Source organism: Anopheles coustani, chromosome 2 (assembly GCF_943734705.1).
Source record: "Anopheles coustani chromosome 2, idAnoCousDA_361_x.2, whole genome shotgun sequence".
In the NCBI taxonomy this organism is placed as follows: Eukaryota; Metazoa; Arthropoda; class Insecta; order Diptera; family Culicidae; genus Anopheles; species Anopheles coustani.
Genome location: NC_071289.1, coordinates 16,531,485 through 16,548,158, shown reverse-complemented (window position 1 = coordinate 16,548,158; position 16,674 = coordinate 16,531,485). Strand labels below are relative to the sequence as shown.

Here is a 16,674-nt window from a genome sequence, read left to right as displayed (position 1 = left end):
TGGATTGAAGGAAAGGGATATTTTCTAGCGGACAAACTCCGCTTCGTCTCTTCAACACCTTCCAAACTTCATCCAAGCTTCCTGGCAAACTTTTACCATGTTTCATCGATGGAAGGAATTTTCTTTCAGTATCCAATTCCACAGCTCGCTGCATCGATGGTGGCATCAACCAGTTGATGGTGCTTTGCTGGTGCATAAGCTATTTTTCTGACGAATTTATTTTGTTTTGTTCGAGGTCAGCAATTTTTTTAAGATCGTGATGGAGCGGGTTAAAATGGAAATAAAAATTTGACATTTCAGCTGTGAGGGGTTTTCATGTTCATGCTGACCGCCACTCGACCCATCCCCGATAGTCTCTCCGTGAACCGAGACGTAAAAGAAAGGACGACGAGCGCATCTAATATTTTGGTGAAAGAAGGGTTTAAGCGACAGATTGTTTTTTTTTTTGCTTGTCCTTCCGATAGGACATTTGTGAAACGTCGAAGTCGAAATGGGATTTATGTGCCTGGAAAAGCGTCTGAAATTGTTTCGCTGTTGTCAGCAATTTTGCGCCGTTGTCTTCATCGGTTTCGCCATTGTTGGGAGACGACGGCCGTAAACACCACTACGAAAGGGAAAAGTGTGTGTGGCCCGTGGAAAACCCGATCTCGGATCAACCTAATGACGTTGGAAAACCGATTGGTAATGGCGGCTCCAAGGCCACCTTCCTTGGTGGTCCTGTCTGCAAGCATTGGGCAGGGAAGGGAAATTGTTTTTCTCGCGACATTCCCGTCGCAACAACAACCGCTGTTGATGCTACCGATCGCTGTCGACCGCACAGTTCGTGGCACAGTTCGAGACCGAAATGCCTTCAACAATTTTCTTCCACCCCGTTGGCGGTTCCGTGCAACCGACGAATCGATTTGGTTTCGGATTACAGAATCTTGCCTTTCATCTTGTCAACACACGCCCGTTCCAACCCTCCGATGCGGATGCGGTACACGGGCACAAGTTTTAATTGGATTGGAAAAGACGAAAATTGTCTTCTTCTTAGGGCGGGTCCACCGTTTTTCTGCCTTAACCACAGTAAATGCCTGCGGTTTGCCTTCTTCCATCGTCTGTTTGATTAAGTTTTTGGCGAAAATAAATATTCAGTACCCATTGTTTACGGCACGCAGTGTTATCGTACGATCGATTGGTTTATGCGAGGTAGAGGAAACTAACGGACTAAACTTCTAACTTTCCTGTTTTTCCGGTAATTTGAGGTTGAAAGGTGTGAATGATGGTTTCGACAAATTACTTTGGCGTACAAAAATAAATTATTCACTTTGCTGCAAAGTATATACATCTAAATTGGACAAGAAAGTCTCTACCAATAAACAAGCAAACAGTAACGATGTTCGTCAACAAAGAGATGTTTCATCCTACAACATATTGAAGCAACTGTCATATTGAACATATCGAAGCAACTTACCTGTTTTTATTCTTGACCAACATCCTTTGAAATGCCCCGAAACGAGATGAATTTTTCGATAACACAGATCAACTCTACAACCATTCTTGTACCAACGAACAAAACAATTTGCTTGAAGTGGCCTGCGGCAGCAAAGTCAAGAGGAAGCGTAATTTTGATGGCTTTTCTCTAATTCTCCCGAGACAGCGCGTTTTACGGCCAACTGCGCTTAAAATTACAACCGAACGTTGAAAAATTATTGCCGACAAGAAAAGAGGTTGACAAAAAAGGCAGTACAGGAGAGGAAATTCCTTACTCGTTTTGGACGTATAATTTGTCCTCCCGAAAGCATGGCCATCGTTCGGGTCTGGGGAAAAATGGTTAACTTCGTTGGCTAACTGCCAGCACGATGTAACACGAGCGTCGCTGTTAGTGACGTCGGCTGCTGTGAACCCAAGAGAAGTGGGTTTTTTGTATGGTTCTGCTTTGTCATCTTCAAGGATCGAGCAGATTCGAGCTGGCAGGGCGAGAGAAACGTGCCCGCGTTAGCCGTTGGTACCTGCATCGAAAGCAAATAGAATAAACTATCCTATCAGCTCTCGGGCAGCTATGCTGGAGGATCGTTTTTTGATCATAAAATTTGTCTGATGTGTTCCTCACTTGCTCGGCGCAGCGAGGAAAATTCGATTCCACGCGAAGATGCATCACACAAAACTCGAAAAACCTACACAACACTAATGGGATTGATACAGCGTTAGGATCGAGTTTTCCGTACTTCTTCTTTACAGCTTCACTATCATCTCCGCTTCAATGCCATCTGGAAGACCTGCAAGGATTTTCCTATGGCTTCCATGTTGCTGATTCCGTTTTCGCGCAAGTAGCGCGAAATTCCAATCGGTTCACAGTTTTCCGCTGCAGAGGCATTTGGTCTATTTCTCATTTTTCAGGAAAATAGCAATTCTGATTGATGTTCTCACAATTGCAACTCTGAAGCGGTTCGCCTTCTGAATGAAAACATTCAAAGCGACTGGGAAAATTCCGCGTTGCATATAGAAAACTCCCTCTTCCCCTTGCACTGTGTTGCAACCTGTTTGTAGTGGTTTGCGGTTACACGGACAAGACGGGTGATGGAAAAAGAAAGAAAAGATGAAAAACGCCGGCAAACGCTGATGCATCCTCGTGCGAGGGCGAGGGTGGAGAAAAACGAAAATTTGCATTGTAGGAAAATTCAATTTTCGACTTTTCGGCGCTGGACGCTTCCTGTCTGGGAAGTTGTTGAAGTTTAAAATAAAACAAACAAAAAATACAACCTAGTCACACACAACGTCCGATGTCGTGAAGTTGCAGTGCAATTTTATTTTCCACGCTCAAGGCAATGGATAATGGAAAAACCGTCCTCGTAAAAGGGACTACATTATCGTTTAGGTTTACGTTTTTGGTCACTTTTCAAGTCAAAATCCGTTGAATTTTTATTGTTTTTTATTGGAGTTAATTTGCCATATTTCGAATTGATTTGATAAATGAACATAAATTAAAAATATATCAAAGTTAACAAATATATTTTAACAGTCAATACCCTGCTAAAAAAGCGCCAAGGGTAAGTTTGTTTCTTGGGAGGAAGAAAAATCTCTTTCATACTCCGCTATCTTTTATTTTTCCATAAAAGATTACACCACCACCATCACCATCATTAGTGAACGGAAAACGATGGCAATTGATTGTCTTATTTTGTCGATTCCGTTATATACTACATTTCTGGAAAGTAAATTTTCCTCTCCAAACAAGACGCCTTGCGCTATTGAACGTTCTTTTGCTTGCCGGTCAGCGTTTTCCCGCATGCTTGTGTTTTCGTGCAGGTGCTCAATCTGGGACTCGGTGAATCTTGTGTAAACCGCATTCTTTCGTTTTTGTCCGTCGTTTTGTTTTTCTCCGTTCGGGCCAAGTATCCATTTCTCGTTCAAGGAGATTTTTATGTATGAGATTCGCGTTCGATTTAGTCCCCCACATCGGTGGTGCCGGTGAAGAGCACTCTTTTCCGGCCGTCGAAGACCCTTCGTTAACGGTTGTGTTTGATCTTTTATTTTCTAAAAGGTGGTGATTACAATTCCACACCCGCGTACATTTGAGGTACGCTGATTGTGGAAAAAGGAAAACATTATACCGCATATAATAAAAATGAATGCTTTATGTTCACTTCATTATTGTGTTGAATAATTTTGTTTGGTAACAATATAAGAAATGAGCAAAATGTAAAAATGGATTTCATTTACACATTCAATGCCAACTTTTAGAGTTTGTTTCCTATTTCTTGTTTCATTTAAATGTTGAAACATTATGCAAAAAAATGTTATGAAATTAAAACACATATGCTACTCACAAAATCTATCTGTTATAGAAGGTTGTCTTACAAAGCAAACTAATGATAACCCCTTATGAGAACAAGATTTAAGTGAGTGAGGTTTCAAGTTTACGCACTTGCTCAACGTTTCCTGATGACATTTCGCAGTAAATCGTGGCCTTTCCTCAATGACACCGGGATGAGATAACGAGGGAGAATTCGTTTCATATTCATGATTTCGTTACTATTCACTACCTATCCGCAAGCAAATCCGGTTTGCGCTACAAGGAACCAAACCATTTCGATGAAGGTTGATTAAACTGATTATTCAATTTACCCTATAAATCACTTCATTTCATCGCACGACTTTGTCTGTCCTTAAACCATAAAGATGGCCAACCACTTGACGCTGGCTAAACTAATGTGCTCCCTAAGGTGTTTTTATGACACCCTTCGTCAACTGGGTATCATCGTACGACTTACTGGGATATTTCACATGCAACAAAACTTCGTTATTGGGGCTTTGTAAGGAGTACAGTGTGGAGAAGGTGTGGAAGTTCCATTCCCCGATATTAACATTCTGGCGATAACAACCTGGGCTGGTAAAAGTCACAGAATGTAATGTGTTTGTTATACTCGATGCCTTTGAAACCTGATTAAGAGAGGTAATCATCCCGCGAACTCCACGGGAGCAACAAAGGGGCTCCCGGGAACCCAAACTTACGAAAGTGGGACGCCAAAAGAAAGCAAAACTGTGTCCACTCCCCTTCCAGCGCCAGCCTCTTGACCTCGATCCGAGGTGGGTTCGCTTCTGGAGCACCGCTTTCTGGTTCAGTAAATTCTGGCCGGTCACGCGAGGCTTCCCGGGAACCCCTCAAGAAAACGGGATCGGATGTGGACGCTTACAGCAGTGCGCCGTCACGCCAAACATCGCAAACAGCGAACTAGGCAGCTGGCCAAGGTCCTATTCTTACCCTTACCCTTCGCGGCTGATAGTAGAATTTGCTCGCGTGGAAATGTTAACGGCGCTATTAGCGGTTCGTGGAGATGTCAAGTGAAACGGTTCTATTTATAGCGTCCATGGCGAATTCACACACGATGAACACATACATAAAAGTTGTAAGAAGGAACGAAGGAACCCGATAGAGGAAGCACGATAGAGTACGCTTCTCATGCCTCGAAGGAAAGGTTAAAGTAAGCTTTCCCGCCGTTTCCTACTTTAAGGTTCAAAGAAGTTTAAACTAGCTCCCGTTGGACGAAGAAAAATCAATTCCCCCAGCAGTCCGATTCGATGGCAGGAAATTCCTGTCCAGGTGGAAAGTTTTTCCTTCCATTACTGACACCAAGGGAAACATTGTGTGTGTGAGCGCCAAATTGTTGCAAACCTGTAAATGCAACACCCGATGATGGTATGATTAGCAAGAACGTGCCGAAATGGAGCGAAATTACACAATGTGGTTTTCGGTAAAGTCAGTAAAGTTTCTTGATAGCAGTTTCTAGTCTTCAAATGGAATCACATCGATCAATGTTTTCCTTCAAACACTTACCTGAGTGTGTGTGTGTGCCTGCAAAGTCATTGATTAGACTAAACCGCTCCATGAATCATATTTGATTGGTTTACTTCGTCATGCAACTACATTTAGTCATTCTATCGCGTATTAAAAAAACTTAATCAGTGATAAAACTTTAGAAAGAACATTACGTGATAACTTTGAAAACAACTAAAAGCCAAATTTTAGTACCAAATGTTTGAAAGTCATCTACATTTTAAAACGATTTCTATGTTTGGCCTCGGTTCCACAACATGCTGTTTTCAAAATTCCAATTCCCTGAATAGAGTTAAAGCATGCATAAATTCTTTCCGAAAACTGATTGTTTGTAACGAATGTTGTTTTGATCATTTTACTATGAATTTTTCTGATACTGCAAAGATATATCTTTTCTACAAATAAATTGAATAGATGATATTATCTTCCCCTAATTTAATAACCTGCTGTTTTGTTATAACATAAACGATCGAATAAATCGTTTTTCAATCATAAATAAACTGCTTTGAAGTTGTTTACTGTAAACTAATTAAGGAAAAAAAAGATATTCGTAAACACTGCAATAAAAATAGCAGTAAAACATAGTTGAGCTAGGAGAATATTTTATATTCATAGCACACACACACTCACACACATCCACCAGCACGTGGTTTTGATTACGGTCAAACAATCCGAACACAATACGAGTTTCGTACGCGCAATCAGGTGATTAAAATCATAAATCTCGTTAAAGTCAGCGCATTGACTTTGATTGAGCGAATGGGGAGGCTTTCGACCGGTTCGCCACCCATGCGTCATCCCCTTTTACCATTCCGGAAAAAAGGGGGGGATGGTCATTTTCCACCCGAGAACGAGTTCCCGAAAACATACGGCACAGAGTGAATGTTTTTGGCAGAACTGGCAAACACCAGCATTGTCATGCTCGCTCCCAACCGGACGCCCGAAGGTGTTGGCGATATTAATTCCGATTATGTGTCGAGGAATTATGGCGCCCCTTTGTCCCTTTTTTCCCTCTATCGTGTGGCCAACGAGAACGTTGAGAAAGGGTGCGGCGAACATTGGAGGTGCGAACGTGGCCACAACACGGTGGAGGTTTGGCTTTGGGACATTTTGTACCGCTTGCTGCATTCAACCACCTATCAAAGGGCGTGAAATGGGATTGAGTGATGACGGTGAGGGTAACCCTGAAAATGGAAGGGGACGAGAGAAAAGCTTCCCGTTGACATTGCTATGATTATTCGAACGAGCGATTTTCATGCAACGGTCAGGGGCAGGAGCTGTTCTAATGGGGTCCACGAACGGAACTGCCAGTTTACGCCAAAGCGTGACTGTTTTCGATTCGATATTATTACCATCATGGTTTTCTTTTTTTTTTCGTTCAATTTTTATCAATTTAATTGGATTGAATGAGCACTTTTGGGGAGGGAGGGATAAAAAAAGCTGCAAATTGCACTTTTCCCTTTTTTCATTAGGTGTTTATAATCTGTTTGTTATCTCTTATCTATTTCAATCTTCTGTTTCCAAAGCTACTTCAACACTAGTTATCATCCCTCCAGTTATCACACCCTCTTACTTAATGTTTTTACTTGTTTTGAATTATTTTTTATTAAAAAGATGGCCCCATGACAATTACTTTCGTCGTGCTCGTTGTTACGTGACGTTCTCAATTGAATCATTAAGCTGCAAACATTCAAGCAATTCAGCACCGTTCATGTTCAAAGCAGTTAAAGCAGCGCTTACCTAGCGCGGCAATTAATGGAAACATTCAAAACATCCCATCCACATTACGTGCTAGCTCCATAAAGCTTTACTCCTCGTTGTGCTACTGAAGCGAATAAAACTCCCTCTTCGTTTCTGGCTTTCCGCGGATCATTGGGAATTTTCCTTTTATTTCCTGCTCCGGCTGGGAGTTGCAACTCCAAACGGTATTCCTGGCATCGGTGCTTAGACTCAGACAGGATTTCAAACATCCACTAGTCTTCCAGCTGCTTAAGCTGTTGATTGCGGGAGGAACCACAACCGGGGAGATAACGTCAGCCAACAGTACCAGCTGTGGAAAATCGAGCGAAAAAGCCAAAAAAAAAACTAAACTGCACAACTACTTGAGAACATGCCGCCGTAAATCAGCACCATCATCACCATCGTCATTGGAGCCGCCGTCGGCATCATTTCGCTCCGAAGAAGGAAGACAGCGAGTTTTGTGCCGACCAACTGTACGTTCCAGCTGTGGATGAGTTTTCCCGCACGACACAAAACCTGCCCCATCCTGCCACGGCTTGGCAGTAACATCGTGGCCGTGGGCTCGATTTCGTTACGTAACCCTAGCCTCGTTGGCTGTGCGTACCCGTTTACGGCCGTTTCCCTTATTCGGGCCCGAAAGACATTGACAGACGCCGCCATTTCTTGCCTTTTTGCATTCTCAAACCTTTCGCGTCATCCACCCGGTTTTCTTTTCCGTGGATGGGGTTTTACCTTCAACTCCGCCTCGCCTCGTCTCGGGCGGACGTCTGGGTGTCATCTGGAACACATCCAAAGATGGCTGGGGTTCCAATTAAAAAGTGATCCATTTACCATAAACTGGTCTGACTGGGAAAAGTATGTTGTGGGAGTCATCGGTGTCGAATAGAATTTTCCAACTACACCACAACAATAAACTTTCTTCCTCGTTTCTAATACAAGAATTATAATCTATAGTTTTTTTTAAATATTTTTGTCATCTTCCTCAGAGTAGAATGTAAAATTTGTTTAAACCTCCATTCCTTTTTCTAAAATAATATTCGAATCATACCAGATGAAGCCAACCAATTGGCAGTGACTTGACTGGTTTAGTTTTAAATTAAAATGTATGTATGTAAATAATTAAATTTTCTAGTTACAGTTCACAAAACAAAACACATAAAACCCGTAATTTCCTAGACTTTTAAAGGTTATTTTTTAATTGGATTCAAATCCTTTTTGTAGCTTTTGGTTCAATTAAAAAAAAATATAACACCATGTCAAGATTCTGATTCTTCGAAGCTTCTTCTCCAAGCAAACCACGCTCAAGGGGTAATATTACTTTGCAATAAAAATAACTCTAAAACTAAATCTCCGCTTAGCGGAAAAACTTAAAAATAAATGTACATGGAGAACGAGACATCGAGGATTTTCAAGAGATTTCAAAACGTCCCTTTAGGGCACGGTCAAAACATCCTCGAAATGCATCGAAACCCGCTGAACAATCATATCTGGCTCAAATGGCTGAAGTCTTTTATTGGCACACTTAAGCAAACAGCAACGGATATGATGTGCTTGCGTTCTCCGTCTCCCAATGCCACCATTCGATGGTCCTTTTTTGAAAATCCCACAAAACACCGATCGCAACCACGAACCACTATAACGATTATTTGCTTGCAAACAGGCGGCATTCCATGGGGGAAAACACAACAGAGGGCCTTCCGACGGGTGAAGTTAATTTACACAATTCCCCCAACGACACACCATACCCCAATGTCCCGGAAGATCGTCGAGGACCACTCTTTCGGGAGTCGGTAATATCGTTACACGGATCATCTCTCCCCGGAAGGTGGAAAAGCGCTGCGAGCTCACGGAAAAATCTGCAAACTCGTGTCCGCTGCCGAAAGGAAAACTGGTGATGGTGCTGCCGCTGCACGAATGTCTCGCGTTCGTCCGAAGTGGGTGCAGTTTCCACCAGGGCGGCGTTTTCCACGCAGCCCGAATGTCGTTCGGCTCGACGGGACTAGAGAACGCTGCGAGGTTCGCACGAAGCTGAAAACCGGTTCTCATCCGAACCGTTCTAGGGCACCGTTTCAAAATCCCGGAGTTGTGCTTCGATTCGGTCAGTCAGCATCGGACGGCCGGCAGTGTAACACACACGGAATCGGAGTACGGATACGCGGGTTCTTTCTCTTCCCCTTTCTTTTCGTCTCGTGTGCTTCAAAGGCACCCTTTCGGTCTGCGACGGCTTCGATTGAAGTGGGCGCTCTCTGGTTAATCTGGCCCTCTAATCTTTTACACTCCCATGCCAAGAAGGTGAAACATCGCGATTGATTGCAACCTTTCCGAACCTCCGCCGGGTTAGTTTGCATGTAGAAAGTTTTCCCTCGTGTTTGTGTGTGTTGCTTTCATTTTTCCATTTTAACGTGCGGAAGCCCGACAGTTTCCAGTTAAGTGATCTGCCGAACCCAAACCCGGAAAAAAAGATCTTCTATTTTTCAATTGTAAGAAAACGTTGATCACTGCGAAACACAAAAATTAAGTTGTTTGAGCCAGTGATGGTTCTATGGACTGCAAGCAAATTTAAAAGCAGTTTAGAAAGTGATAGATTATCGAGTGAAAAGCAATTAATTTGATCAGCACTTTGTGATAGCTTATAACACTGCTGTAAGGTGGATTAATTCTTCGGCCTTTTACAATACCTTCAAAGAACCGCACCCTAAACTGAAGCAATAAAACTGTTTTACATTTTGTAAAGAAATTATTTATACAAGTGAATTTAATATGTTTTGTTTACTGTTTCGTTTTTTTCCTTCGAAACGCTGTTGCCTCGGAAATGAAGCTGCCTGTTCGTGCAAAAGCGAAACATCGAAGTTAATCGTAATCATCGTCGCCTACAAAAGGAATAAACGTGAGCCAGAAAACGTCGCCAGGAGGACGCCATTGGAACTGACAAAATTGCAACGGGAACACAAGTTACGGGGCTCAAGCATCTACGCCAATTCGCTTCTCGTTCTGCTAGAGAACTAGTATAGAATCCAGTAAAATGAGCAAATTTTATTCGATTTTTATGCAAATGTGTGTGATCGCCGCTTCGGTGCAAACTGGTTAGTGAAGGTTTATTCGTTTTGCTTTGCTATGGTGGTTCGGAGCTTGCACGTCCATTTACAATTGCGCCAACTGGTAGGATTGTTTTTTTTTATCTTTTAAAACGTCATTTTGTACTCTTTGGCCCTGGATTTTAATGCCTATGCATTTTACGAAGTTGCTAAAATTCGAAAAATAAATTAAACATGTGTTAAGTCTGTTTTACTTCAATCGGCTACTTTGATGTGTTTCAAATTAACTGCAATTGATCGCAGACTATTATACGACCATCAACTTTTTTTGTGACACGTGACGGTGAAATTTTTGAAAGTGAAAACGATCGGTTGCTTCCACGGTGGCGCAAATAACGCACGGAGACAACCGTTTGAAAATTAATATCGTCAAGAAGCAAACGAAACATTTATTCGCTGGTGCGGATTTTTTTCCCAGGATTCACCATTCGGAAACTGATTTATCGCAAACTTTGTTGTGTGTGTGTATGTGCTTCTGTGGTTTGACCTTTTGGAACAGACCAACAAACCATCCTGCGACCGTCCTGCGAAAACGATGATCCTGAATAATGAATAACGAAGTGAAAAATTGAGTTTTCCGGCCGGGAAAAAACGTAACAATTCCCTTGATGGTCTCTGATCTTGACTGACTGAGTAGTTCTGTTCAAAATCCATTCACGAACGCATTTGAAGAAGTTCACGCACGGACTGGCTTTTCCATCTCGGGTTTGGTAGAAGATATATACCCGATTTCGCTCGTTGAATTGGCGTCGGTTGTCGAACGCCATGTCTTTGATGTCTGTGATACGAATTTCTAATGCATCAAGAGGATTATAGCAGTTTCTATTTATTTACGAAAACAGTTGTTCTTTCATTTTCCACGGTAGCGATTTTCGTTTTTGATATTCAAATGTCTCATGCGCTACTTAATATCTTGAATACTGTTACTAGAAGTACTACTAGGAAACTTGATAATATAAATGAAAATCAGATAAAATTACATACTTGTTGGGATAAATAATTGCGTTATTTAAATTACCTTACAATCCAACGTAACTTTCATCTTCTTTCATGAATACTATTTTGCTGTTTTTCGCCAATAAGAACGTTAAACAGCGAACATCCTAATAACGCTCACTCTCGAGATCCTTCCGAGGTTTCTTGCGGCATGCGGCTGGACATCCTTGTCGGTTAGCTACATTTTATGGGCATTATTATCGTACGTGCCTCCGATTAGATTGTGCTGGATTAAGCTCCCGGCAACCACTCGGTGCCAAGTGGCATCCAATTCCGTGCGCCATTCGGTGCGAAGTTTTACAACAAAGATTATCGAAATGCGAATGGATGGTAAACCGGCTCGGACAAAGGACACGGGTAGACCCCACGGTTGGACACGTGCTAGGGGTCAAGAAGTTGAGCCGAAGTTAATCCAATCCACACTTACACACCAAAGGCTTCTTTACGATAAACCATGGACCCTCGTTTGCTTTCCGTTGAGTACACACTTCGGCTAAATAACTAGAGACAAGTCAAGAAACCCCAGCATTGATTTCGCAATCTTTCTTCGTTTCTGCACACGTGCTAACGATGTGTTCCCTTCGATGTGTATGTGTGTGTGTGTGGGGGAAAACTTTTTCGATCGCCAATCGTTCTCACACCTCACCATACGATGCCACTACTTTCCCGGCGGTCATTGGATTCGCTTTCGTTCACTCGAGCGTCAGCCAGCGAAAATGCAATTTCCCACGGGTTCATTACGGTTTTATGGATCCACTTCGGTCTCACTTATTTTGTTGGGTTTTTTTACTTTTCTGCCAACGTATCGTGTCCACGAAGGAAAGCAAGTGGCGAGCAAAAAACTGGTCACACGAAGAAAGCAAAAACTAATTTGTATTTATGTGACGTTGAGCTGGCGATGGACGAAATTGTGTTACACTGTCTTTCGCCCACCACCACACACATCCAAGCATGCAAACATCAATTTACGTGCGCTGTCAACGATCACCAGGCGCCTCCATCGACTACGTACGTGGTTTCCGTGTCGATGCATTTCGGCCACGCAACGATTACGGCTAAGTACAGTGCACACTCTTCAAGGCAGTCACACACAGGAAATAGTAAAATGTTATCTTTGGAGTAGAGACATAGGAGAATCTATGGAAAATTACAGACAACGTGAGAACGATCTTCAAATCTGTGTTCACATAAACTTCATGGTCTTTATTTTAATTCAAAAACCATTTGTTGACACTACTTCTGAGTGTTATGAAAAAGACAAATTTGTTTGCCAATTTGTGTTCGGTTGACATTGCTTATATTGAACGTGAGTTAGTGACTCATGTAATGAAGTAAATCCGATAACATTCAAACGAGATACACCAATAAATCAATTTTCTTTTCTATGATATTTTTAAGGTACAAAGATGATGCCTTAGATGAGAGAGCCATGTTTAAAAAATACACAATTTGAGTGAAATGTGATTCCGATAATCGATGAGTGTTAAAAGTTTTTTTTTTAATATTGCGTCTCCATTATAATTCACTTTTGGCTATGGAACGAGCCGATGGCCCAATGGTTTTAACGACCCTAGGTCACCTTCCTAGGTAAAAATCGTTAATATACTTAACCCATAAAAAAGTCATCATTTTGATGTGGGTTATCTTGGATGAATTTTTAATATCGGGAAATGTTCCCGAAAAAAACATTATCTCCGTTGATTATTCATTCAGCAGGCAAAAGTACATGTACCAACCAACCTGACATTAGCCTTCCATCGAGATAAATTAGTCATGTTCATAAACTCTACCAAGGTCGTCAACATGTCGAGCGGAGAGTAATGATAACCGCCGTGGTTCGGCGAATTAAGAAAGTAATTGCGGAACATGGCTGTGTAACCTTTGAACTAAACGACTCGGACATGTGTAACATGTGTAATGTTAACAAGGACGTGCAAGCTTCCGGGAACCATTCGCTTGGAAAAGTTTACCAACAACTGGACACTAACGTAATTTCCCTACTCCCCCATCCCCCCCGGCCCCACTCGACTCAACCAAGGCCTGAGCATCAAGTGTTACACGTGCGATTCGACCAGCAACAAGGAATGCATGGACTTGAAGCAGAAGTCCGCCATCGTCGCCGAGGTAAGGATAGCTGGAATATTAATCATCAATTAATAGCTCGCCATCATCGCACGGAGGTTCGAAGCATGCTGACCGTACAACAAGAACAAAAACCGTACGGACGGTTTTCTAAGGCACGCGCAAGCCCTTGGAAAGCAGCGTACCCAGCGCGGGGCAGCGTGGCCTTTATTTATTATGCCGTCGGACTGGAACGGCGATTGCGGCGACTGACTGACACCGATAGATTTGTACCGCTGGCTAGAGCAAACAGCCTTCGGGGCCTGTTGTAGGCGGTGGGAATGCGTTCCGTCCTTCAGCTCACATGCGACCTTCGGACAGGCGCGGCTGACGAATGGTTTAGGCAGTTCGAAGGCTCCCGTGTCCAGCCACCCACAACACCGGCACTTATTTATTACGCCATACATTTCACTTGTTTTGTAGCCTTGTCCTCTTGCCGCGAAGGACTGCGATATGGGTTGGGTAGAGACAATTGATTGCGATACCTGCTTTGTGTAAGTTCGAGGAATTGTGGGAGTAGATCACGTGTCAGGGATAAACATTAATTTCGATATAGAATACAAATATGAAGCGAAGTTCACAACTTAGGAAGAAACAACAAGGACAACATTTTGGACAGCGTAGAGCTTTCAAATAGTTTAAAAGTTATTCGTAAAATAAAACAGTAATGGTCACGCTATGATACTTTTGTCAGAGGTTGCCAAAATTACCTATGTTTTTATTGATTAATTTTTAATTAAAACTTATGGAAGATATTCCAGGAGAAATTCAACCATTTCCGGCCCATTTTTGATGAAGATGTAATTCATAATAACGTTGTATATAATCCGTTTCGGTATCGTTCTATCAGCTGTCCCAGTCGCTTACGGTATTAGTAATGATTTTTGAACCGTAAGACTTCCAGGGGGCCAGATGAACTCCCTCCCGCCAAATCAATGATAGCGAAAAGATAAGATACAATTATGATCTTTTTTTAGTCTGCTGTAGTCATTGATAAATTTACCGACGTTGGTCCCTCTTTTCATTATCAAACTCAACTTATTCTTTACCTCCCGTAGACTTGCTCCCCGAGCAAGATGGCGTCCACGACCGGCAACTGGTTGGCCGACCTGACGCGCATCGATTACTTCGGCGGCAAGGAAATCACCGTCCCGATGGTCTGCCAGAAGATTGTCGCCACGAATGGTACGTGGGGAGGGGGTGCGGGATGGCCTTGGGCCGACGACGCAAAAAGCGCACTGACCGTTTCTTGCTCTTCCATCCAACCAGAAGTGGGCGAGACGATGACGTACCGCGGTTGTCAGCTGGATGGCGGCAAAAGCGACCTCTGCCAGATCGCGTACGGCAAGGCGAAGGCACAGCGAGGCGTCAACATAGAGTCCTGCACGATCTGCAAGGAGGACGAGTGTAACGGGGCAGAGCGGGTGGCTGCCGGAAGGCTGCCGATGGGGCTGGCCGGGGCCACACTTGCCCTGCTTGGATTCGCCGTACGGCAGCATTTCCTGTAAAACGCAGCCCCACGGAGTGGTGAAGCCGGAAGAAGCGATTCGTTGCATTTTCGCCCTGTAAATAATTGGTAATTGATTGAGTAAAGTTAAAAGCATCATTGTGCCGTGCAGAATCGAGCAAACATTGACGATCTACAACACAAGCACTTAGAGGATCGAACAGGATTCGTCCCGGTCAGTAGTGGAACACACTGAAAATCGTACTCTCTGTGAAACACACGAACTCACACACACACATCGAGGAACTTACCTTTCCAACATATAAACACAAGACGAACACAAAACTTTCCACAATTCAAAGGTTTTGATACACGCGAAGGAATCTTAAGCCATCAGGATCAAGTTGATAAACAATCATTATGCATTGTGTAGGGCTTACATGGATTAGTCAGCCCAGTTGCACCGTCAGTATGTTAGTCACTCTTGTCATGGCTACGTCACGCACGCATTGAATTGAAAACGATAACGTCACTGAGTCACCCCATGGTGGAGCTGAAGGTCGCTATCGACACCGCGAAAGTAGTGAAACTAGTTTACAATTAACCGATAAACGTCCGTTACGACCGTTAACCGTTGCGGGGAGAAAGACGGGATGCGCTCATTGCGTAGGAACGTTCAGCAATCACATGCAGCCACAGGTAGCACTATAATCACTAGGTGGTAGTAACTAAACGTAAAACTTATGCAAACATGAATGAAAAACATGATCAAATTCACGCATATGCCTTCATTCGAAAAATCTTAAAAATAAAAAAAACTTGTTGGGAAGCATTAGTTAAGATTATTAGCGAATAAATAAGGGCAAATCAATTATGAACAAAAATAAATACATAAGTAAAAAAAACACTCACACAATCGATCATGCGTAAATTTTTGGCTACCAATAAACTGTTGATCGATCATTCGTCCTCGTGTTTTCCTTCCCCATTTAGCGCTCCGCTGCATGATGCTCATATTGTGGCAGAAAAGCTTGGCCGTATTTGTAGCTTTTCCGAACCAAACCGTCACGCAGCGTAGGTATTCGGGCAGCGAGAAGTAGACAAAAAGAAATAAGATTCAATGTGCATCTTGAAAAAGGATCCATTTTCCGGTTGTTGTTGGCACAATAAATTAGGCATTAAAAACGAAGGGCACCCACCTCCACCCAGTGGGCCGTGGAAGGGATAAGGCTGTAAGTGTAGGCAAATTGCAATCTCTAAAATAGTCATTCAAAATTTCTAAATAATACTCACATCTAATAAATGTAGCAAAGTGGTCCCCCTTGGGGAGAATCAGTTTGAACAAACTACCATTTTTACTGCAATCGATTGGAATTGCTATAGCACAACTAGATAAAGGAAAAACAAAATAACAACTCTGTAGCTTGCAAGCGTTTAAAACACCAGTGTGCAACACGAGCCACGTCCAAATTTAATCAAACGCCAAACGGAAAAATGAGGCACATAATAATTGCAAGATAATTAGGAGCTAAGAAACAAACAAAAAACTAGTCAAATAGATTGTAGAGAAATAGCATTACTATCGTAATTTTTCATCCAGTTTGATTGTTTGTTTAAGGGCATTGGGCCGTGTTGATAGTTTTTATTATGTTATATATTATCTCTTTCATGGAAGAAGGAATGCGATAAACCAAAGTAAAAAGAGCTACTTTTATGTTAGCGTTTATGTCACAGATAGAAATCTTCAAAATTCTCTTGTGTACATACTGGATTCTTCAAATTGGCATATAATAAAATAGGAAACTAAAATCCGGAGTTTTTCTAGCAACTTACACTCTAGGTGTAGCACATGCACTACCGGAACTACTCGGTTTTGCGCAGGAAAATAAGTTGTACCATGAATTCATTCACGCTTCGTAAAAAAGATACAATTAAAAAAGCAAGAAAAAACGCAACGT

At 42.4% G+C, this 16,674-nt stretch overlaps 1 protein-coding gene across 1 annotated transcript; it reads left to right on the top strand.

Moving 5' to 3' along the window:
- Window positions 1-10,079: 10,079 nt before the first annotated feature.
- On the top strand, window positions 10,080-14,777 carry LOC131266569 (uncharacterized). The gene is made up of 4 exons (XM_058269136.1): window positions 10,080-10,140; window positions 13,187-13,272; window positions 14,328-14,454; window positions 14,539-14,777. Exons 1-4 carry the CDS (start codon window positions 10,080-10,082, stop codon window positions 14,775-14,777), a joined length of 513 nt encoding a protein of 170 aa, XP_058125119.1.
- Window positions 14,778-16,674: the final 1,897 nt, after the last annotated feature.

Bases quoted from the DNA above. Each gene is read 5' to 3' on its own strand.
- LOC131266569 (XM_058269136.1), top strand. From the start codon at position 10,080: ATGAGCAAATTTTATTCGATTTTTATGCAAATGTGTGTGATCGCCGCT. The intron at 10,141-13,186 runs GTTAGTGAAGGT...GACTCAACCAAG, and splicing joins CGCCGCTTCGGTGCAAACTG to GCCTGAGCATCAAGTGTTAC. The intron at 14,455-14,538 runs GTACGTGGGGAG...CCATCCAACCAG, and splicing joins GAAGATTGTCGCCACGAATG to AAGTGGGCGAGACGATGACG.